This window comes from Hyperolius riggenbachi, chromosome 11 (assembly GCF_040937935.1).
Source record: "Hyperolius riggenbachi isolate aHypRig1 chromosome 11, aHypRig1.pri, whole genome shotgun sequence".
Taxonomy (NCBI): Eukaryota; Metazoa; Chordata; class Amphibia; order Anura; family Hyperoliidae; genus Hyperolius; species Hyperolius riggenbachi.
The window spans coordinates 84659910-84685402 of NC_090656.1; the positions used below are offsets into that span (position 1 = coordinate 84659910).

The 25493-nt window shown below is 42.2% G+C and overlaps 2 protein-coding genes across 14 annotated transcripts in view; one reads left to right on the forward strand and one right to left on the reverse strand.

Annotated features, from left to right (window-relative positions):
- PC (pyruvate carboxylase) overlaps nt 1-25493 on the forward strand; it is a 1086793-nt gene that overhangs the window by 913201 nt on the left and 148099 nt on the right. The window lies entirely within an intron of this gene.
- LRFN4 (leucine rich repeat and fibronectin type III domain containing 4) overlaps nt 21194-25493 on the reverse strand; it is a 225934-nt gene continuing 221634 nt past the window's right edge. For all 8 annotated transcript variants that reach the window (XM_068259517.1, XM_068259511.1, XM_068259512.1 and 5 more), the window contains one exon: nt 21194-24058. In XM_068259517.1, the coding sequence (XP_068115618.1) occupies nt 23278-24058 (781 nt within the window). In that variant the 3' untranslated portion in view covers nt 21194-23277. The remainder of the gene's footprint in view (nt 24059-25493) is intronic.

The window sequence follows — 25493 nt, forward strand, 5'->3', positions numbered from 1 at the left end:
TGTTCAAAGGTGATGGTGCGGTGGAGGTGGGGAAGCCAGGGCACAAGGTGGGACTGGCGACGGCCGTTTCGCGTCTATACAGAGGCTTGGTCACGCTGTGTACCACTTTGAAAGTGGTACACAGCGTGACCAAGCGTCTGTATAGACGCGAAACGGCCGTCGCCAGTCCCACCTTGTGCCCTGGCTTCCCCACCTCCACCGCACCATCATCTTTGAACATCACCAGTATGAGGTAGTCATTGTTTGTGGTATCCAGATGGATGTCTGTCACTTCTTGCAATAAACAGCACTGGACGGAAGGTGCCCGGAGTTCATCTTTCTTTTTCTGCAGACTGTAAATTCATCAGATTAGGTCAGGGCGTCCTACATTGACCTTACTCCACTACGTCTGTGGAAGCATTTTTACACACCGAGCACTAAGAGGTACATCTGTATAATTGCTTGAATATGTAGTCTTGCAATGCTTTTTGTAAGAGATGTTTCTTTCGGTTTTGGTCCTTTTGCTTCTGGCAGAACCTGAGGAACATTCTTTGCACTGTAAAAGCTGTAGCTGTCTTTGGAACTCTTGCAAGTTGCAAGTAACCCAAACAGATTTCTGGATGTGTCTTGTGGCAGAAAAGTACATGTTTTATGACATTCTCTGAACATTAGACTCATCGCCTCTATTTGTTACATAAGGGTGAATCTCCAGCTTATTTTTTGTGTTTTTTGGCATAGAGAGAGAATATGTTTGAACCTCTGTCAAGTTTGTATAGTTCTGTATCCCAACTGGATGTTTTTCCATCACAGTCTTGGTTACAACCAGGGCTCTGCTGGGACCTGAATTTTCTTATACATATAAATTAATTAATACTTAGCAGGTCCCTTTGGGCAATTCGAGCAGCTTAAACTTTTTGAGGCATGTGTCCTCTGGTATCTGTCTCCAAGTCATAGCAGCAGTTACTTTATGTCCATCAGAGAATACCATTAGCATGAAGGAGTATATGTGCTTTGCAATCATCTTTATTAGGATGATAGTAAATAAATAAATATTTGGTCAGGCAAACCTGCCTTCTTTCATTATTCCTCAGTCCAGTTGTCCACTCTACTCTTTATCGTAGGTACTTCCAGCACCTAATTTGGCTCAGCATGATCTCTCTTACAGGTTTGTGGCTACACAGCCCAATAATCAGGAATCTGTTATATATTTCGTTTTCATACATTTCTCACTCAAGGGTCATCATTATGTGTTTCTGCAATTTGAGATACTGTACGTGCCTTCATTCTTTATGCACATCAGGATGACCAGAACTCTTTTTCCCAATGCATTGGTCAACCTTCATTGGAAAGCTTTTGATAGGTGCTAACCACTATGTACTGGGAAGACCCCACTTGACTTTCTGTTTTGGAGATGTTCTCACTAAGCTATGTAGAAGTCACAATTTGTTCCTGGTCAGAGTTGCTCAGTTTCTTATGTTTGTCTTTTTCCCCCGTGTTGTTCATTTGCTGACTAATATATCCCAACCTTGGACAGGTGCTATAGTAATAAGAAAATCAATGTTATCCACTTTACCTGTCACTTATCAGTGGTTTTAAAGATTGATAGGCCCTGTTTCAATAAGCGTTATTTCCTGAGTTTTTTTCTCTGGGGATGTTCTGTCATCTCGTCTGCAAAGTTCCTTTTCAGCATCTAGCAAGTGAAAAAAGTAAACAAGAAAAGTAATGCCCAACCTTAAGTTAACTTGGGAAATTGTATTATTTTCTATATTGTTAAGGGGAGGAGGGGGTGCTGGGTGCTGAATTAGTATTTTATTATTATGCTGCAAAAGCATATCCTGTGTGCGGGAACAGTGGATAAATATGGATTGAATCAGGCCAAAGACTTTGCTGTAGACTGACTTTTTTTTGCTCTTTCTAAATTGCTGCTTATAGGTATAACTTTGGATAAGCCTGTAGGGGTTTGTGACAGAGGGCCTAATGCACTGAAGAGCAGTAACTGTGGGCCTAAACTGATTAGCACTGGAGACCATAAGGGATACTGCTGGCCTGGCTTGAATTTAATATGATCTCTTAAGTAGCAGAAACGTGCAACCCTTCCCTGGGGCATTGGATCAAAGCAACGATCAGTCAGTGGGTAGTGAATCGAAATCATCAATGAATAGCATATTTTTCTGACTTAATACAAATTTTCTTGCAGCTTGTATGCAGCCTGTAATTTAACAAATCAAATGCAGTTGCTGCCAATTTGGACTTGCTCAGCAATTGCAACAAAGCCTGTATGAAACTGTAAAATCACATTGATTGACTCGAGTTGTGAATTAGTGGTAGTGAGACTACAGCTCAGTGCAAATACTTTGTCAAGTAAAAACAATAACTGGGACATCCTGGATTTATTTACAACAAAAAGTCCTTGCAATGGGTGTGAGCACTGAATTAGTCACTCAACTGCTAATTATAAACATTTTGGTGATTTTTATAGTCAAAGTGATGTAGCCGGAGACATGCACATTTTGGAAGAATATGAAAAATTTTAAATTTTGGAATAATATATTTTGGTTTTATTCTTCCCTAACTCTTGGGTCCAACTCTCATTATGCTCTGATATGACCCAACCCTGGCAAGATTTGAAAGCTTTTTGTCCCCTAATAGCAGACTCTTTAAAACCCCAGTTAAGACATTTTTTTACATTCAATCAGCAGAACATTTTGAATTTAATTATGCTTAAAAAATATTGTAAAAAATAGTTTTAATTTTTGCTAAATAAAACAAAAGTTGAATACCTGCTGCAGCTGGACCAAATCGTAGACTCATCTGATGAACAGTTCACTACCAGTCGGTCTGTAACTTTCCCACTTTAGTCACATGGTTATTTAGGAGAGTGATTGGTTTGTCAGCTGAAGCCACACCTCTTTAATAGCTGTCACTTTCTAGGATCGAGGCATGAGAGAGAGAGGGGAGGAGCCAGTTCAGGCAGCTGTAGGTTGCTAATGATCTATGAATTGTTGCAGAGGATATTTTCCTTACTTTGCGAAAACTTAATTTTAAAAGCCTGTTATGCCAAATTAATCTAAAATAACGTTCTACTAAAATGCACGTAAAAACTTTTACACAAACTAAAGAGTATCAGGCCATTTTCATAGAATATTATGTTCTCCAGCTCAGGACAACCAAAGTAAATGAAGCCAATAGTAACAGTGAATAGAAGCAGCTTAGTTGTCATTGGAGCAGGAGTGGGAAATTTCCTAACTTTGGAAAGCTATCGAAGTCACGTATTCCCTGTTGCTATTCTTCTCTGTCTACGCCAAGTTCCAACATTCCGTGTAATCAGCTTATATGCTAATGATCTGGACTCGTAAGAATACTAGTTAACTTAATCACTTTAGACCTACAGACTGTTATGTTCATTTCCAGATCATTTCCCTCAAATAACTAGAGATGTGTGGTAATCTTAGTAATCTCATGTAATTATACAGAACCAATTTAGAACAGACTATTGAAACAGTGTAGTTTTCATTTCCCTCATTAATTGTGAGGCCTTGAAAACAGAGGCAGGAAATTCTCTGTGATTGGAATATTCCTCCAGCAGATAGATCCACCACTGTCAGTAAGCATCTCTTCCTCAGCCGCAGAGGCCAGAGGCACGGTCGTATGGTCAACACAGCTGCATTTCCTCCTGAATGGCTTGCTGGAGAAATAAGCTGCAGGGTCTTTAGGCAGTCCATCTTCTTGGAAACATCTGTGAACGGGGAATCCACACAAATGACGGTTCGATGACCTGTGCTAAGATTTAGCTTTCTGCCTCATGTATTATTATTTTATCTAAATTATTTAAGTAACCCGAATTACTGAAAGACCATGAAACCTTAACAGAATTGGTTCAGCTTGCAGTGACAAGTCTGTTCTCCTGGAGCGTTATATGTCTGGCAATTATTGAAAACGAGGATGCAATTTTGAAGATTTGCAAATAAGTAGCATCTTTGACTGACAATACAGGCCATCACCAAAGTAATAAGCGACATGACTCACAGGCAGGAGACTTGTATGTAGCTGAGCTTTCCGAGGCTTAGCCACAATCCTTCATTCATGTATTGGAGACAGACAATGATAGAAGCAGGCAAGGCTTTTAAATGGTACAGTGAATCATCCTCTGTGATCAGATGTGCAAGAGGCTGGTACACCATGTGCTTGACAATGCATTGTGTAGTCATCTTATCAGTGCATGTTTATTTTATGCATGGAAAGCTCTTCATATATCCTGTCTGTCTGCACTCGCTCTCCCTCTGAGAAAAATAAATTGAACTGAATGACTCCGTTCAAATGCCAACAGTTGGCCAGGGGTTCTGAGATGGTAGGGCGAGGGTCACACACAATGGAAGCCTGAGCGAGTATGGAACAGTTGAAAAATGTGTCACCTATGCAAACTGCAACTACAAATAGTGGGTGTTCTATATTACTGGGCACCCTTTCCAACAGGAAGGACGTTGTAAAAAAAAAAGCATGAGGGATATTAAGGGTAGGTGCCCCACCAAGGGGAGAGTTAGGGTTAGGTGTACAGCAGGAGTAAATTTAGGGTTAGTTGCCCACCAGGAGAGGGTGTTAAAGGTTAGGCACCCACAAGGGGAGAGGGGGTTGTTAAAATTAGGCACCATGAGGGGGTTTAAGGGGTTAGGCACCTCTAAGGTTATGCACCACCAGGGGGAGGTCTGTTTAAGAATAGGGAGAGGTTAGCTCATAGTTAAATATTGGTAAATATTATCGATATTTTACTAAATGAATGAAGTAGTAGATTGTCTGTAAATTTACCAATATTCCACTGCTATTTCATGCACCTTTTTTAATGGTATCTTTATCACATGTACGCAGTGAATACACCTTGATGGAGTTTGCCTCTTTGTTCTTTCTCTGTCTGCACATGGATTGTGAACAGACATTTGGAATTCTGATTTTCTTTTTTAGATATTATGAATCACAAGTAAACCCATATAAATAAAACAAAAGGATTTTGCTCTGATCTTTAAATTAAAATTTTTCTTACATTGGCATTAAAAATGTCCGTGTTATGAAGCATTTCAAAGTATCGGGCTGTGTTTTCCCCAGGCTCTTTTAGCCGGGTGCTCCCCCTGGCTAATTTTGGTGAGCACCCAGCTGTCATCGTCTTGCCTCCTCTCTTGCTGGCTACTTTTTGCAAGCCACCTAGCTGGTAAACATTTCTGGGGAGAATACTGGTGGGATGGTCCATAGCAGAAAGTAGGAGCATTAGTAATGTATTCAAATGCTCAGGGGGCGTTGCTAGCCCCAAAGATCAGTGGCACATGCCCTGAATTTATTCTAGGGTGCCCTGGAGGTCCCGCAGGCAGAGTCAGTTCATGCAAATGTGTCTCCACCCATGACCACACCCACATTTGGGTTTGTGGCCACACCCATTTTTTGGCTGGAGTGCCCAAAAGTGCCCCGGATCTCTTAGGATCCTAGGAACGCTCCTGCAAATGCTATTTAAAGTGTGATATATTTTGAAGGGTTTTCAAAAGGTTTATGTCTGAGGGATTCTAGACAGACTCCAGTCTCCGTCTGACCTCTTACACTGCTTTTCTTGCGTTCCTAGCAGTGTCCTAGCAGTGTCCTGCCATGCCCTGTTCACATGCCCACATTTTATCCTATATATGCCCTTGAGCTGTTCAGTAGATCCCTGTTCACAGAGGAGAGACCTTAAAAAGGACCCAAGATGAGAGACCTATGGAGACTGCCATATTTATTTCCTTATAAGCAATACCAGTTGCCTGGCAGTCCTGCTGATCTTTCATGCATCAGTAGTGTCCGAGTCACACACCTGAAACAAACATGTGACAAATCTTGTCAGATTTTTGTCAGAAACATCTGATCTGCATGCTTGTTCAGTGTATGTGGCTAAAAGTATTGCAGGCAGAGGATCAGCAGGACTGCCAGGCAACTGGTATCGTTCAAAAGGAAATAAATGTCACACTCCATATTCCTCTCACGTTAGATTCCCTTTGAGGCACCAAAGACGATGGCCTCAATTCACTAAGCTTATCTCCTGTCTTTAATAACATTTCTACCATGGTGATAAGGCATGTAGTATTCAGGAAAGATTTTACCTCAAATCTAAAGTTAACTCTTCGGTCTTTAAAATAACTCCAGAACTCTTAAGTTAACCTCCTGAGCGTTACCCCCAAACCCCCCCTCCCCCCCCCCCGCGGTCCCATGACCTAAAACCCTCTAGCTAGCACTAGGCTAGCTAGTACAAATGCCCGGCACCCCATGATCCCCGTCGCTCCCCCATTTATACATTACGCAGCCTGGATCCAGCGATCGGCGCAGCCTCCCCGGGCAGCTCCGGTCTTCACTATGGGGAGGATCGCACATGACTTCATGCGCAAACCCAATCCTCCCTATAGAAAGACCGGAGCTGTGCAGGGAGGCTGCACGATCGCTGGATCAGGGGGGTAACGTATAAACGGGGGGATGGCAGAGGAGCGGCAGTTGCCCGACACTTGAACTAGCTAGCCTAGTAGTAGCTAAATGGATTAAAGTCATTTGGTTAAAAAATTTTATTATGGGGGACTCCTGGGGCCACAGAGCGGTATGCCCGCCACAGGAGGTTAAGACAAGGCTGTTCATTAACTGCATGTGAAGATAACTACAGAGGAGGTAACTTAAGGAATGGAGAGATAAGATAACTCTCTCACTGTGTGGAGGTAAATTTTCTCTTGCCTTATTATCTCCAGCATGATCTTAGTGAATTGAGGCCAATAACAGAATCTCCACCTCAGCAAGGTAACCCCCCCCCCCCCCCTCCTCCCCTGCTGTATTTCTCTATCCAGCTCTCCGCAGTGAAGCAGACAAGGAGGTACCTTCAAGGACTTTTCCTCTCATGCCTAAACCTTATGCTTTATTAAGAGAGGAGACACAAGGAATTCAGTTGATTTTGTCTTGAGAACACCTAGGAAGATGTGAATTCAGGCCACCCATCTGTATTGAAGAGGCCCCAATCCAGTGAAGATCCAACCTGAAGCTTAGAGTTCCCAGATCTGACTATTGATTTCTCTACCCTTCCACTAGCCGGTTGTGGAGACATGTAAAGCCTGGCTGCTACTGAAACTGCTGGGGCTTGTTGTTCCAGTGACCGGACTGGGACTTTTAATCCATCCACTATGCTGCAGAGAAGGGCAGCTCTGCTTAGAGTTTTGGGAGTTGTAGTTAATTCACTGTGTTGCTAGGATTTGTAATTCATCTGCTGTTTTGAGTCCGTGGTAGCTGTTGTGTTGCACAGCTTTTTATTGGTCCTTTTTGAGTGAGGCGTATGCCTAGTTAACACTGCCATGTTGGGTTCAGCTATATCTATGTCTCTGTGCTTTTTTTTAGAGTGCATGCAGACATTCAATTTTGATTGGCCAATCACTGACCAATTTTACCACCTGCATGTGGTATAAAAGGGTCAACAGATATTGAATACTATGAGCAGATTGTGTAGGTAAAGACTTATATTACATGGAGGTGGTAAAATTGGTCAGTGATTGGCCAGTCATAATTGAGTGTGTACCAGGCTTTAGTCCCGATGCCCATGATTTGCTTGGCTGTGTATTAATGAGCCTAAAAATCCAGGCATTTTTAATGCTTATGGGTTTAACAAGCAATGTGCACAGTTTGAATCCACCCTAAAGTGTTAAAGAATTTTATCTTCGCACCTGGTTATTTCATTGGTTTATTGTGAGGCACCTGGCTACTTGATTATTTGAACTGGAGATGTGTGACTACTTGATTATTGTCTCTGGATGCTTGTGACTACTTAATATTTTTATTGGGGAGGATGTGAGTACTTGATACGTTATTGGGAGACGTGTGACTACTTTATTCTTTTACCTGGAAGCACAGGACTATTTCATTGTGAGGCACATGGCTACTTAATTCTAGTGTGTAGGGGACCATGGCTTCTCAATTTATGTATCTGGGGGCATATTACAGGTAGTCCCTGAGGTATGAACACCCGACTTACGAAAGACCAGCCGTTACAAACTGCATGAAAATAGGAAAATGTACAAAAAACGTTTTCAAACTGTCCTTACATCGAGCTACAGTTGGAGGCTACAAGCATGACTCATACTGAATGAAATTTTCACATGCATTGAATTTTAATTAGTAACATGGTAGCTGTTAAACACTTATTATACCACTTGGTTTAAAAATGCTTTAACACCTGCAAGTGCATGTGAAACTAAACTTAAAACATCTGTCACTGTAAAGAAGTATTGAAGTCGTTTTAAGTGTTTAGGTGCCTATTGGAGATAATCACATACTCCTACCTAAATTATCCTAAAGGAAAAACTATGCAACAGCAAGCAAGCGATTTAGTAGTCTCTGACTGGCCTGTTGCTCTAATGTGATCAAGCATCCCTTCGGTTTGTTGCTTTAGTCTACTGTTGAAGCAGAATTGACACGTGGTAACATGACATAACCAGCCAATCAGAGACTTACTAACCAGTCACATGATTAATTGATAGCTTTCTGCGCTATAATTTTTGTTTAGTACCTATGGTGGAAAATCTGAATATTTCGAGTTCTCACAGAGTGTTTACAGTCAGGTAAAAGGTCTCTTATTTTATACACTACATTTTCCACAGACCTCTCTGGTTAATGTTTGTAAAAAAAAAAGAAAAAAAAAAAGCTCTTGCTTTGATTTCTCTCGCTAATGGAATTTCCTCCAAATTACTGATCTTTTCCCCACAAGTCTGTAAAAGGGACACTATCTGATTGACATGGTTTTTTTTTTTTCAATTGAGATAGGAAATGTTTGGGAAGTGCTGCTAAAGGTGGCCATACACTGGACGATGTGCCATTAGATCGACCAGCTGACAGATCCCTATCTGATCGAATCTGATCAGAGAGGGATCGTATGGCTGCCTTTACTGCAAACAGATTGTGAATCGATTTCAGCCTGAAACCGATTCACCATCTGCTGAGCTGCTCCTGCCGCCTGCCCCCCCCCCACCCCCCCGTATACATTACCTGAGGCTGGCTCCCGGGCATCTTCTCCGCATTGCACGGCTCTGTTCCGGCTCCATTACGGCGCTTCCTGTGTTACTCCGTGACCAGGAACTTCAAATAGAGCGCCCTCTATTTGAACTTCCTGGTCACTGCAGTGACACAGGAAGCGCCGGGATGGATGGAGCCGGAACAGAGCCGTGCAGCGCGGAGAAGACTCCCGGGAGCCAGCCTCAGGTAATGTATACTTGATCAGATCGGCCGCCGCTAGCGACGCGCACTTTACCCGCGGGCGACCGAGGGTAATTTTTTCCGCACGGCGCGATCGACGGACAGATCCGATTTCGGGAGGAAATCGGATCGGCGGCTGCGTTTACCGCGAACGATTGGCAGCAGATTCGATCCCAGGATTGAATCTGCTGTCGAAACGGCCGCGAATCGAGCCAGTGTATGGCCGCCTTAAGTGTTTGTGTATACATCTGAATCCTTATCTCTCTGTTTACTGTTATCTAGCGCTTTGAGTCCCCAGGGAGAAAAGCGCTATATAAATATTATTGTTGTTGTTATCTAATCCCTTTCACACTTTTCTGAGAGCAGTCTGCTGAAATTCAGACTCAAACTCAGCCATGAGAGGGAGGGAAGATTCCCTTCAAAGTACATAATTAACTCTGTGTCCAGAGAGCTCAGTCAGAAACAGGCAGAGCTTTCTCTCATAGAGAGCATATGAAATGTATCTTATGTGCAACATAAACATCTGTAATTGTGTGTGTGAAACCAGATATATGAAAACAAAAGCCTGTCAGGTCATCTGCTTCAATATTACACTGTTCTTAGCATGTCAGGTTGCAGAGATTCTTACAGATTCATACCTCTGCAAATGAGACATTCCAAATGTAGCTAAAATCTACACACAATGAATTAAAGGTTTTGCCTCTGATATTTAACATGAAAAGTAGGAAAATGTTTACACAGCTACTTAGACATTACTTGTACATTGTCATTTTAGAACACATGTTTTGATAGAGTTCCTTTAAATTAGGTGAGTTATAATCTAGTATAATCTACAGTGGGGAAAAGATCTTTGCAACAAGGACATAGCTATTGCCTTAGTCAGCCATCTGCTATAAGGTCTCGTTGCAAGGAGACCATACTTTGGGGTCTCTGTCAACTTTAACATTTCCCCCAGCTCACCTCTTATGACTGCCTACTTCCCTGTTCTGCTCTTCCATGCCTAGTGGCTGCAGAGGTTTGAACTACCACAAATTATATTATCACATAAGTAGCCTATAAATCTATCTCTGATAATCGCTTGTTTTTACACTTGTTGCTAACTCGAGATTCAATGGGAAGGGTGCATTTTGTAGGTGTACTGTAGAAGTAGGAGAAGCTGACCATGGAATCCAGCCAGGTCCTCACACTGTCTCCATAGTTGGTTATCCTATGCTAGATCCTGAGACAAGGACTGATGGAGAGGATCAGTTGACTTGAATGATCCTGTAGGAAAGTAGGGACCTTTTTCAAAATGGCATTTGAGCATATCCCTGCTAAAAGACATTTGTGATAATCAGAATACAACAAACTGTATGGGCTAAATGTCTGGCCTGTAGTCATACAGTGTCATGTTCAATTTCTTGACAGAACACTCTCTACATGGATTTTGTATCTCTTCCAGTGTTTGCACAGGCCTCCTGGGTGTTATGTTTTGTTTTTTCCTGTCCCAAAATCGACTTAGTGTTTTAGTAATATTAAAGTGTGGTTAGCTTGTGAGCTCCTTTAAAGTGGGATTTTCACCATAAAAATCAAATTTCAACAGCAACTGGTCTGAGTGTATTAAGTGATAAAGATGCTAATCATGCATTCAAAACTTTCAAAACTTTTTCTGTTGTTATGATTTGCAGTTATCACATACTTTAGGAGCACAGGCCCTTTAGTAGTCAGTGCCAAACAGTTGCATGCTGGGGGTTCTTTTTATCTATAATATATTCCTCCTTTTCCATTTATTTCCCTACCTAGCTGATCACTTGTGTTTACAAGCAAGGCTGAGGTGACTCAGTGGTTGGAGGAAAAAAGCAAAAACTAAAGGGCAGAAATGACATCACGAGTTAGCCTAAACTGTGGGCAAAAAACATGGTTCCCACCAGGAACAGAATTCTCTTCATTTACTATATAACATTCACTGAAATCAAAACGTGGACAGTACAATACATGTGTCATGTAAGTAGATCAAGTATGTATCTACTCATATATGTGTTTTTTTTCCCTGGCATAGTATGGCTGATCCTACTGCTTTAAGGAACAGTTAGTGCCATGAGTTATTCAGTGCATTCTGTAAAGCAAATATCTGTGGAAAATATATTTTCTAAATAAATGCATAATAGTGCTTAATTTAATGTGAATTAAAGTGCACCATGCTCTAATCTTTATAATATCTTAAATAGTCAGGTGCCAGCCCCTTTTTTTTTTAATTTTTATTCATTGACTCCTTCTGAATGTCCCAAGAGTTCCCAGACAACCTGAGACAATCTGCATTGAAGCTGCAGCCTCCAGCACTGAAACTGCAGCTATGTGATGGGTTTGAAAGATTAAAGCAGGCCATACACTGGCTCGATTCGCGGCCGTTTCGACAGCAGATTCGATCCTGGGATCGAATCTGCTGCCAATCGTTCGCGGTAAACGCAGCCGCCAATCCGATTTCCTCCCGAAATCGGATCGGTCCGTCGATCGCGCCGTGCGGGAAATTACCCTCGATCGCCCGCGGGTAAAGTGCGCGTCGCTAGCGGCGGCCGATCCGATCAAGTATTCATTACCTGAGGCTGGCTCCCGGGCGTCTTCTCCGCACTGCACGGCTCTGTTCCGGCTCCATCCATCCCGGCGCTTCCTGTGTCACTGCAGTGACCAGGAAGTTCAAATAGAGGGCGCTCTATTTGAACTTCCTGGTCACGGAGTAACACAGGAAGCGCCGGGATGGAGCCGGAACAGAGCCGTGCAATGTGGAGAAGATGCCCGGGAGCCAGCATCAGGTAATGTATACGGGGGGGGGGGGGACAGGCGGCAGGAGCAGCTCAGCAGATGGTGAATCGGTTTCAGGCTGAAATCGATTCACAATCTGTTTGCAGTAAAGGCAGCCATACGATCCCTCTCTGATCAGATTCGATCAGATAGGGATCTGTCAGCTGGTCGATCTAATGGCACATCGACCAGTGTATGGCCACCTTAACTGTGAAAGGGGCACGCCTTCGCTCCTCCACTATCAGTCTGCAGGCTGTCATCATATCCTAGTGACTGCCCCAGGCTCCAGGCCTCTCTGGACACTCAGGAGAAGGCTTGAAGAAAGCGAAATTATTAAAGAAAAAGGAATATTCAGGCATAATAGGGCACCTGCTGCTCATACCATGTGCTGACTTTATATACTTCTAGTATAGACAGATTTACATGAGTATTGTTTGTGTATGAATGCAACTATGAAGTGTGTATAGGTGAGTTGGTGGGCACCATCAACATTCTATTTTAAAATCCATTGTATAGAATCATTGTCTGTTTAAAGGCTTCCTGTGGTATCCCATTGTTTTTGTCTGGTTTTCACTGAAGACTCCTACCTTCCAATCGCATGTGTATGCCACCACCCAAAGCCATAAAATTGTTTTTATAATCATTTTGGGAACATCTGGAGAGCCTATAGATCATTTTGTAGGTATATTTTCAGGGCTCATCTGTTATTCCATACTGACCTTGACAAATATGTCTGTGTTCATGTTGGATGATATATATATATATAATATATATATATAATATATATATTGTGTAGTCTGAGCTTTACTGCATGTTGAGTTAATATCCCTACATCCTCTTCCGCCAATGAGAATATGGGACCATCCCTAATGTCTTTATCTCTGGTAGATTTGATTTAAAGGATACCACAACTGACATGTGGCATAATGAGGGTCACACTGTAGTCACTTCCTGTCTGAGTCAGGACTGAGTCAGCCACTTACATACCTAATATTTACCTCTTTCAGGCAGAGAAAGAAAAAAAGGAACACAGCATAGTTATTTGTGTGCTAGGCACTGTACATACCCATGTCTATCTAATTATGCCACATGTCAGTTGTGGTATCCTTTAAAGTGAACCTTTAGGCCTCTTTCACTGTGCGACATTCACAGTGCACATGTTGCGTTGGGTGTAATGTGTAGCAATATTTACAAAGTGCTGCATGCTGTGCGTTTAGCAATACATTTACTGCGTTGTGTGTTGCACATGCTCAGTAATGTTTTTTGTTTAAATGTAACGCATGCACCATTTTTGTTCCATCAGTATGCGACGAAAACGGTGCACCAACAGACACATAACACAGTGCAAAATAACGTCTAATTTCATAACCTACATGCGCTGCATTAGGGGCACAGTGTGCGACTTTAAGGTCGCATCAAACGCAACGTCCCACTGTGAAAGAGGCCTTAGGGCCTGTACACACTGCTGCGCTTGCGTTGCGTTTTTAAAAACGCATGCGTTTTTAAAAACGCAAGGTCTTTTGAAAAAGAATGAAAATCGTGATGACTTGTACACACTGGTGCGATGCGTTTTTAAAAAAACGCAAACGCAGTGCCTGCTGCACTTTTTTAAGCGCAGCGCATGAAAAACGCATTAAAAACGCATGCGCTTGCGTTTTTGCCTGCGTTTTTCAGAAGTCAGTATCCCAGAAGACTCTGCAATGTCCTGATTCCTGTTGAAATGTAAACTAGAAAAAAACAAAGGATTCTTTAGCCAATCAGCAATTACAAGAAAAACGCAAACGCACAAAAAACGCAGGCAAAAGCGCATGCGTTTTTAAAACTACAGGCACTTTAAAAACGCATGCGCTTGCGTTTTTGCCTGCGTTTTTCAGTGTGTACAGGCCCTTATGGTGTCCTGCAGAGCAAGGGGAAAAAAATACGTGTGGTAACTCCACCATGGTGAAAGTAAGAATTTTTTTTTTCTGCTAACACTCTGGCCATCATTTTCTTGATGATATCCCTGCTGTGTATGTACCCATGCTCCTCCCTCTGCAGGTACCACATAATAGAGTATACCACAGCCTTGAGCTTTCTTCCCATGGCAGAATCAGTTGATTAAACCTCAAAAGCTGCTTTTTACTAATAAAAATGTGGTTTCTTGGCAAAAGAATGCAGTTACTATATATTGTTACATAAAAGCAATAAGTCCACAAAGACTTAAAGGGAAGGTTCAGGGACGCTGTGAAAAAACAAAAATCCAAATCCACTTACCTGGGGCTTCCTCCAGCCCATGGCAGGCAGGAGGTGCCCTCGTCGCGGCTCCGCAGGCTCCCGGTCTCCTCCGGTGGCGCACCCGACCTGGCCAGGCCGGCTGCCAGGTCGGGCTCTTCTGCGCTCCAATGTGCGGCTCACTGGTGCGCGCTGACGTCATCGGACGTCCTCCGGGCTGTTCTGCGCAGGCTCAGTAGTTCTGAGCCTGCGCAGTACAGCCCGGAGGACGTCCGATGACGTCAGCGCGCACCAGTGAGCCGCACATTGGAGCGCAGAAGAGCCCGACCTGGGAGCCGGCCTGGCCAGGTCGGGCGTGCCACCGGAGGAGACCGGGAGCCTGCGGAGCCGCGACGAGGGCACCTCCTGCCTGCCACGGGCTGGAGGAAGCCCCAGGTAAGTGGATTTGGATTTTTGTTTTTTCACAGCGTCCCTGAACCTTCCCTTTAAAAACTTATGGTAGGTTTGTGTTCACGCATTAATTCTGAACACTGAAATCGAAGTTATCATTCATAGGTGTAATTTCTTTTTCTCCACTAAAGTTAATGTAGAGTACGACTTTACGACTTTAGTCTCTTCCTTATGCCCTGTTAATCAGTCATGTTGTTCTTTTTGCTGTATACATTGACACAGTAATGAACAATCAATCTTGGCTGTAATTTAACTCCATAATGGAGTTAAAATGGAGTTTTTATTATTAAATTTCCTCCAACTAAGTACCCAAGCAGCTCGGGGTGACCCAAACCGCTAGGAATGTATAGGGGGATAAATGAGACCGAAAAGCCCTCCTACTAATAAACAATTCTGTGTGAAATTTGCCTTTTTAAAACAGAAGGAAACTTGCAATAGTTCAGCTATAAGTGAGCATTTAGGCTACCCACAATGCACCACTACTGAATATGCGAAAAGAGATCATTTGCATATTCAGTAGTGGTGCATTGTGGGTAACCACAAATGGTCACTTATAGCTGTATAATTGCAAGTTTCCTTCCATTTTAAGAAGGCAAATTTCACCAAGCATTCCTCCAACTCCATACATCAACAGTGTAATTGTGGCATCAGTCATGGCCTATCTCAAGTATTTGTTCACTATACAGTGGAACCTTGGTTTAAGAGCATAAGTTGTTCTGGAAACATGCTTGTAATCCAAAGGTCTCTTATATCAAAGGGAACTTCACCATAATGGTTAATGGAAATTCAGATGATTCGTTCCACACTCCAAAAACATATAAAAAACATTAATACAAAGTGCCGTACTGTATAAAGTAAAAATTACTTTCACTATAACAGAATCCTTTCTATCCGTTTTCTACCCTTTACCATTTTTTGTGTGTGTGGCTTTAACAGGAACTTCTCCAATGATAGTTGCTGTTGATTACTTTTGAGGATATCATGGAACTGTGATATTGTACTGTCCCTACACTCAGATTAAGCACAGTAAAGTACAATCCTGCAGCAACAAAGGGAGATGAACCATCGGCTCAGTTGTAATGATGTGATGGGTGAAAACATTCTGTGCTTGCTGTAACAAAACGTTGCTTGCTTATCAAGTCAAAATTTCATAAACATTTTTGCTTGTCTTGCAAAGCGCTCTTAAACCTAGTTACTTGCAATCCAGGGTTTTACTGTACTGTAGATGAGAATACATCTTGTTTAGAATTTGCACCTTCAGGCTTCTAAATGTAGTCATTTGACTTTTAGAAGGTTATTTAGAGGATACCTTTTCTTAAAATGACGAGCAGTCATGTGACAGATCCTTAGCTACACAATCTGTTTATCAGAGATGTGGGTATTTTACATCATAAGCCTAGAACAGGAAGTAAACCCATTGCCCTTTCTTTTATTATTTTGCAAGTGTTTATTGCTAGAAGCAGAGAGAATAGAAAAACTCAAAGCATACTATTATTATATACCATTAAAAAGCCACATTTTGATGATGAAGTAGAGGCATATGCAAAATGCTCTCATGAAAACATAGGGAAATGAGCACAGGATATCTTATACAGGGCTCTTCTACCTTAATGGCTGGCGGCAGTACACTTAACTGCTTGTCAGCCGCTCCTGTTTATGTGCAGGGCGCTTGCAGCCAGCTCCAAACATCCAGCACTTGCATTGCATTTGAGCTGGCGGCGACCGGCCCTGAATGCTACATACTGCATTTTTTTACCGAGTGGTAACTGCACAGCCAGTGCTTACTAACGTTCTCAATGGGTTGCATTATTTTGAAACTGAAGGGTGCTTGACCACGATAATCAGTGGCTAAATGGTGCATTTAACATGCCATTAGCTTTTCATCTGAAAGAGGCCAATGTTGGATATGTGGCAGCTAGTGTATCAGTAATTACAGGGCCATTTCTAGCCTTTTTGTCACCCTTTCCTCCCCCCCCTCCAAAAGAAAAATTATAACCACATGCAGATACTAGAGAATATGAACCATATGGCGTATAAAGCGGATGCTTAATACAGGGAGCCCCTGAGATACAAATAACCCACTAATTGTTGTACGCCTCCTTCCTGCACTCCTTCAGCTCATTCTGTAAATGCAGAGTATAGTAGCACAACATAAGCTGTGCTCTCACCTCTCCAGCACTGTGCTTCCGCCTGTCTGCTCGGTGTAGTGCCCGGCATCTCCTACTGTATGTAGTGTGATGACACCCATCATGAGGAGAGTGAAGTGCCTGCACTAGAGGGAGCAAGAGACAGGCAGAATGGTCACAGAGGCACAGTGCTGGACTCCAGCAGGGAGGTGAGCACAAGAGGTAGCACAAGGGGACAGGAGGAGGCACGGGGGCAGAGGTAGCACAAGGGGACAGAAGGAGGCATGAGGGGTTTAAAGAGGGACAGAAGGAGGCACAGGGTGGTAGAGGTAGCACAGGGGACCGAAGGAGGCACGGGGTGGGGGGCACAGAAGGACACAGTGGAGGCTGCCTGCAACTTATACTATCCCAGTGATCTGCGAACTTGGCTCTCCAGCTGTTAAAGAACTACAAGTCCTACAATGCATGATTTATAAAGGCAATTGCATTGTGGGTCTTGTAGTTCCCTAACAGCTGGATAGCCAAATTTGCAGATCAATGCACTATCCGGAGCTTGTGATGTCTGATCTCCAGGGACCTGCAAAGCTACTGCCAAACCTGCTGTTGCACACACACAAGCAGCAGAAGCAGGTGAAAGAACACCTGTGGAGACAAGGCTTAGTTAGGGGATGAGACTACATTTTTTGGTGGTGCTTAATCCGGGGGCTTGGCTTCCCCCAGGACCAATGCCACTCAAGGCAATGGTTTGGAATGCCTTCGCCTAAAAACGGCCCTTAATAATTAGCAGTTTTTATGCAGTGGACAACAAAAGCAGCTTCTTGGTAATATCTGGAGGCTCCAGGAATGAAAACATTTAAACCATTATGACCGCCTCCAAAATGTGTTGACTTGATTCATAAAGCATTACTGCATACGGTTATGCAGAAAATGGCTAACTTTACCAAGTACTTGGAAAATGTCAATTCACAAAGGCTGTTACAGCATGAAAAGCTAAATTACCAAGAAGTGAGGTAAATTACTGACTTGTGCGGTAAATACCTCAACACCTGTCAGTAAAGGTCAATTCATAAAGACTACAACATGCAATGAAGTCCAGAAATTTTACCGGCACCTCTGGTGTGGCGTAAACAGTGCGAGGACTGTGCAAGACTTACTCGCAGAAGCAGAGAGTTATGACTGACCGGAGCAAAGCCAATAGAAACAGCCCCTGTCTCCGGAAAGTCCCGCTGATTGGATTTTGATAGGTTGCAAAGGCTTCTTGGGTGGAACAAGCTCTTCTACCCCCCAGCAGCGAGCAGAGAAAATGGAACAAAAGAGGTTCCCCCCTGAGCCCTTTGGCTGTTTAACCATTTAGGTTCCTGTTCGAAGATGCGGAGGAACTAGTGGGGAAATCACCTAAGCAGGACATCTTTAAGCTTTCTTGGAGTTCATCTAAGCTGTGGCAATTAAATATAATGTTAAGAAAGACTAATAGACAGATATAGGCTAGCAGATGCAGTAAAACAAACATGTACATTCTAAAGGGATGTCGGGATGCCTCTTAAGGTTCGTACACACGCCTGATCAAAGGCAACGACGGGTCCGGTAGTATTGTTATGCTCTCACTGCACGGAACGGTTTGAAACAAAACAAACAGCTCCACACTGCTCTGCTGTTACTGAATAAGTTTCTGTCTATTGAAGCCTGTAAATTACCGAACTTCTACTGCACCTGTGAACATTTTTATAAATTATCACACAAAAGTCTAAAATACCGAAAGCGGTATTTTAATGTCCAGATGTTTTTATCTCACAGCCTTTTGTGACTCAATGCCGATGTGTTAATATTTTATCAGCTATCTGAATTTAGCTCAAGCTAATTGGTAAGCCCTCCTGTAGCAATCAAAAGTTCATCTTACAACTCCCATTTCGAGGATGTTGCTCAGTGTAATCGTTACTGCACTTTTACAAGCAAGGATTTCTGAACTACATACAGTTGAACCCTACTCTGCCTGTTATCTCATTTATCAGCCATTGTTAATAGATTATTAAATACCTAACAACTAATGCTTGCAGTCAGCATTCTAAAGCAGTTGTATAAAGAATGCCAGGGACGATTTTCTAATCCCTCTTGTAATAAACTTGTATAAGGTATCTTCCTCATATTGGTTATAAATTTCTTGCTTCCTGCAGTGCTGTGGCTTGCACAAGCTTATTATTCAGTTCTTCAGTGTTTAAAGGGAATGTTAATGAATGCTATTGTGTAAATGAGGATTCAGCATTGCTTCATTTGTACTTCTATGCTAACAAATTAATTTTGTTATTTTTGCATAAATCCTATTGAGGCCGTATTAAAGCAGACCAATAGTGAAAGATTATGAAAGCAAACATTGTTGAGTTTATTGTAAGAAATGGCAATTGTCTGGCTGCTGTGTGGATCTCGTGGCTTCAGTAGTTTAGTCACACTCCGGCAACATACCTGCAGCTAGAAGACAGGAAGTCACTGCCTTGAGCTTGAAGAGGAGAAAATGCACCATGGTATGATAAAACTGCGTTAAAACAACTAAAATGAAAAAAAAAGTGAGGTGCCTTACCTCAAGGACAAATTTGTGTAAACAATGAACATCAATTTGCACTGGCAAAGCGTTTTGTGGGTATGTGCCCACTTTCTCGGGCCGCGTAGAGTGCCAAAGTAGTAATAAGCCTAAGCAGAAAACACCTCTAGACCTCTTTTTTTTTCGCTTCAGTGTGTTCTGATCACCATATACACCTGCCCCTGCCTTGAGCTACTTAGACACACTAGAGTTTTTTTGACCTGAAATCACTGATCATTCTCTTTTCATTATTGTTGGCAGCAGGGCTGTGGAGTTGGAGTCGGAGTCTGAGTCGGGGCAGTTTTGGGCACCCGGAGTTGGCGTCTGAGTCGTTGATTTCATAAACTGAGGAGTCGGAAGTCAGGAGTCTGAGTCGGATGATTTTTGTACAAAATCCACAGCCCTGTTAAGTATTAGACTAAGGAGTCTGAGTCGAGGAGTCTGAGTCGGAGTCAAAGCCATTTTGGGTACCCGGAGTCGGAGTTGGGGTCGGAGTCGTGGTTTCAGAAACTGAGGAGTTGGAGTCTGAAGATTTTTGTACCTACTCCACAGCCCTGGTTGGCAGTCTAGCGTGTGTACTGGTAAACCATATGTTCAATAACACTCAGCCATCCACTATCGTAGTTCCAGTTGTAAACTGCAGAGGGATGCGCACTGCCGATCTTCTCACCTCTGCTCAATGGTGCCGTATGGGCTGCTCTGCAGTGAGCCAAACACTGCATAGTTGCTAGAGCTTGTTGGTCAAGAAGATGCTTAGAATTTCAGCAAGTTGTATGCAGTTTGGCACTGAGCCAGTTGGAATCAAGAGGAAGTGCATATGATTGGCCCAATTTCAAACTGCTTACCATTTGCATCAAATTTGCATGCAAACTGGAATTATTTGCATCTCATTCACCATCTCTACGCATGTTTACTCTGTATGTGAGTAAATTTTCATGAGGCATTAAGCTTTTTCCTCTACTACCATTTTGCGATCTGATCCCCCACCTCTAGCAGATCACAAAATGCTAGGTACAGCTAAACTAATGGAAACCAAGGCAACTGTTTCCATTAGTGCAATCTGTTTGCGGCAAGATTTTTATCGCTCCTATAGAAGCGCAGGAAAATCACATAACAATCGCACCACTATGCTGGCTCTCTTACCTCGGGTTCCTTCTAAATTAAAGAATTCCCGAACTGAGAGGGATACAGTGGATGCGATGTTTATTTAATTTTAACAATGCCAGTTGCCTGGCATCTTGCAGATCTTTTTGGCTGATGTGGCGTCTGGATCAGACACACCCGAAACAAACAAGCAGCTAAACTATTTGGACTTCAGACAGAAACATCTGATCAGCATGCTTGTTCAGGGTCTATGGCTAAAAGTATTAGAGGCAGAGGTCAGCAAGATAACCAGGTAACCAGCCAGTATTGTTTAAAAGGAAATAAATATGGTAACTTCCATATCCTCAGTTCAGGGGTCCTTTAAGTGTGCGTGTACAAGAGAGGGGGAGGGGTTAGTTGTGTGTTTTTTTTTTTTTTATTTATTTATTTATTTATACTGGTACTTGAGTGGTAGGTTTTCAACAAACACATTGACATTTTATTTTCCAATCTGGTTGGCTAACAGGTTTGTACTATTTCATGGTGTATTATTGGTTTCCTTGTAAAAGCAGGATTAATGTCCAAAAACCACCATCACCAACCATACATGTGTGTTTAGCTGTGGAAGAGTTTAGACTACATTTTTTTTTCTCTTTTAATATTTCAGGTTAACAGACAGTTTCTCTGTATTTTAATTTTATTGGCAAATAATATAAAAAAATTCCAATGAGTAGATATATTTATATATTCTTTTTTTTGTGTGAGAACTTAAACGTTAAAGTGCTGCAGTCATTTTAAGTTGCTGTATAGTATAGCTGCATTTATGGAAATGGCAAACTTGCCAGCATACCTGGAGGATGTAGGAGGTTTAAAGAAGAACTCCATGAAATATTATTGACCTGCTCATTGCATAAGTATGAATAACACATTTCATTTACACCTTCTTGTGACTTTAAGGCTGGTTTAAACTTGCTTTTTTGCGTTGTGGTGCAATGATACTGCCGCATCCCACCGCAACACAAAAAATGACAATCACATGACCCTGCAGCAGAGTGAGATGGCTAGGTCATAGGCATAGCACCACCCCCCTGCTCAGTAACGTACTCTCCTGGGCAGGAAGTACATCATTGGGATTCCCATTGGCCAATGCATGTGCACCGCCACGCATCACACTGCGGCATTTACACTTACTGCGTCACCCATAGACTTCCATTACCCCAACCACCATGCGCTAAGCATGGTACTTGTAGTAATGTGCTGCCTCCCTTGCATTGGCTCAGATACTTCCACCGTACCCCAATGGACTACAATAAGTGTGAAAGTCTCCAAAGACTTTCATTACTTTTGTGGCCCCTGGTTGTAAAATAGGGTAACGCAACGCAAGAATTACCTGCAAGTGTAAAAGGGCCCTAAAGGTTTATCATATGTAGAAATTGTGAACATTTATCAAGCTGTCCACACTAGTTTGACTATGTTGAACAGATGGTTTGTAAATCCGGTGTCTACTTACTTATGTAATGTTGCGTGTGCTATTTGTACCTTCACTATGTTAGATGCTTGTGTGTAGTGATGGTCATGTCTAGGAAAACTTATGGAGAAGCATGTGATCAGTCTGGTCAGGTGATAGATATGTTAGTCTCTGCTTGTCATGATCATGTGCTAAAGCAGGATGTGATCACAGCAAGTCAGAGCTTTGTAAATCTATCAGCTGATCACATGCTTCTCCATGAGTTCTCCTAGACATGACCATCACTATTTGTGTAGGAAAATGTAGGTGTGTGGGGAAGAAATTTGCTTGACGGTTGTGCGGCAGCAGAGGGACATGTAATAAATCTACTGAACGGTTGGTCAAATTCACGTCATACAGAGCAGCCATTAATTATAGGGTCAAAACTGCCCCCCTCGCCCCCCTTTTTAAGCCAGCATTGAAAACACCATACATACAAAAGGAAGATGTAAAATCAGGGCCAGCATTTGCAGTAATTTAGGAGATACGTTAATGCTTCATGGAGTCCTTCTTTAATGGCAATGCTCAACAAAGGTGTATGGCTGACCCATCACAATAACTGATAACAAGCATGGTGTAACACATACACACCCATATCCATTCATGGCCTGTACGTCAGTCAGAACTGCTTTGGTTCTGTCTTTTAGTTTCGGTTTTGTTTTTTTTGCTGGATAAAATATTCCATAATAATATAAATCTTTTTTTCTTTCTTTTTTTTTTTAGCTTTTTATGGTTCAAAACATTCTCCTTGTATCCCTGCACCCACCTGGTGGTGTATTGAGAAGGTATTGACACCTCCTGCTGTCCTGTGTTATGTAACCTTCATATGTCTCCCAAGATTTCGTTAGAAGGTCCTGAATCCAATTAAAACTTATTTTTAGTGGGGATGTTTACTTATCTCATCGCTCCATGGATAAACAGAATTTTAAGAAACCTCATGGGCAATTTATTGGGTTTGGCTCCAGATAATATACATTCCAAAGAACATATCTCTTTAATCTGATAAGCATCGTTGTCTTTTGTTTTTTTTCTTTTTACATCCGAATGAACATCAAAAGGTGCCACCATGTCCATAGAGAACTTGACAAATAAAATATTCCTTTTAAGACTAGTGAAAACTTCCATCAAATCCAGGCGTTTACACAATAACCAGATGTATTACCAGATTTTAAATTAATACTATTGTTTCATTTTTGTGGCAAAGGAAAAGGTGCTTGTTCATGGCTCATTTATAAAGAATCCTACAGTATTTTTGTAACGTTCGGCTTTCACAAAATTAAACTTTGTACGGCCACCATGGGAAACTTGCTTGCAGCACTTCCAAATGTAACACTGGCAACATTTTACACTACACTTTCTTCGAGTTCATCAGATCCAGTGAATAATACTGGCTTTGCCCTGGGTGCCTCTGTCCCACAGTGTGAAAGCATGCCATGTACAGACTGACTCCTCTTTGTCCATATAACACTCAGTCGTTTAGCATAGCTGTAACAAGTGGTGGTTGCCATCTCTCCCATGTCAACAGAACAGCTACGTTTGGTTTTTTGGAGACCAAAACCGTCCTCGGGGCTTGATCCCACATTTGGTCCCTCAGAATCTGAAGTGTTAATAGTTTTGTCCTCCCTCCTCTCCGGGGGTTCTCTGTGTCTGGCCTTTCTGCGTTGAGGCTTGACCCCATGCACAACTCGTCCAGTATCTTCCTTATAAACTACTTGCGAGCAGCTGGCTTTGGCGGACTCATTGTTTAGCCTGCATTGTAGGAGCATGCCATTGGGCATAAGTTGGCTTCCATTGGTTTGGGAGTAAACATTTGTTACTTTTGGAATGTCTGAGTGAGCTGAACTGCACACTTTGTATTTGACCATCATCACAACAGTGAAAACCAGTAATGTGACCACGATGACCCCTCCGATGATGATGGTTAGTGTGCCTCCCAAGAAATGCGCATGCAGCAACCGGCAGTCCGGGTATGCCTCTATCGTGGAAAACTGGACACATCCCAAAGACTTGGTAGCAGCCAAGGATGTTGCAACATCATCAAATATAGCCAGGATGCAAAGGTCGTAATCTACCCCTGACAGTAAGTGCTTCAAGAGAAAGTGCTTGGTTGTAGAAGGCAGAATCCTGCAAAAACAATGTTTGTAGACAGTTTAATTCACTTAAATGTAGTACATTAAAAAAATAAAAAAAACTTCCATTTAGCAATTGGTATTTCATTGTATACAAATCATCCAGGAGTCACAGGCTTCCAGCTACGACTCTGCCTGTCACTTCTGTATATTAAAATCATACTGAGCTCCTTCCATTTTTATTTGATGCCCATAACTGCCAAGTAATCAGCTGCACCAAGTGCATTAATCATACAGTAAAATAAACCTTTAGAGATTTAATATCCATTTTGGATTCACTGCTCTCAGAAACTGGCAGAAATTACTTCACAGCCTTTTCGGATTGTGTATCATTTGCTTTCAATCCATACTCTATGTAATCACTACATTTCATCACCATACATAAGAAGTCTGCAAGGCCCTATAATTCTCTAACCTTTAGGGAATTGGCTCTTACTGGCAGAATGCTATTAGATCTCTCCTATGTGCCCAAGTCTCTGGATCTTGTTTCTCTCTTAAGACTCTTCCGCAGACATTTTTATCAGCGGACAATGTGCTAAAGCTGCCCTGAAATGAACTGCGAAGACTCCGTAATGGAGTTTAGCCATCCAAAAACTGTGACTTATTTAGTAAAATCCATTCGGAAATTGGACAGAGAAAACCAATATACACATATGAAATGTGCATGTAAATATATACAGATGTATACTTAGACTTCCAGGACCATATACACTAATACCATTTGAGTTGTTCATTGAAGTAGTCAGACATGTACACACACAGAAGGAAAATAAATATTTGCATTATAAGCATAGCTGCACTTGTGTACATAAACGTGGATATCTGCATGCCTTCCAACATGCATTCTAGATCTAAATTGGACCTCTTATCTACGATGTGTGCATACAGATATCTGGCCCCTGAGGCCTTGTGCCCCTGTAGTCCACAGTGTCACTTGTAGACAAAAATGATGTAATTTCCTGTCTAATCAAAGAAGTAGTAGACAGTAGACGGGGCTTCTGCTCTTAGAAACAGGGCAAACAAAAAAGACAGTATAATTTCACCAGCAATATGGTCTTGCCTAGGGCAGATGCTCACCGACCCAATATTATTGCTTATGCTTCTTTGGGCTCCGGCCTCCTAGCATGTGGTCACATGGGGAAAGAATGCATATGCAACTCTTTAAACCTTTGTTTTTTTATCAAGATTTATACATGAGATCAGAACACGATACAAGAACAAGGGAGGCGAATAGCTGTCACATCCAGACCTAATAAAATAAAGGCTCTGTTCTCAGAGTATAATTTTTGCCATACTCCCAAATACCTCTAAGTAAACCTGCAATAATATAAATGTAGATCTAAAAGTTGCCATGACTTGTAGCTAAATTCAGCCAAGGAATATTGCTATTGATGATAAACAGTGTTGAGGGACCCTCCACTGTTTGAGGG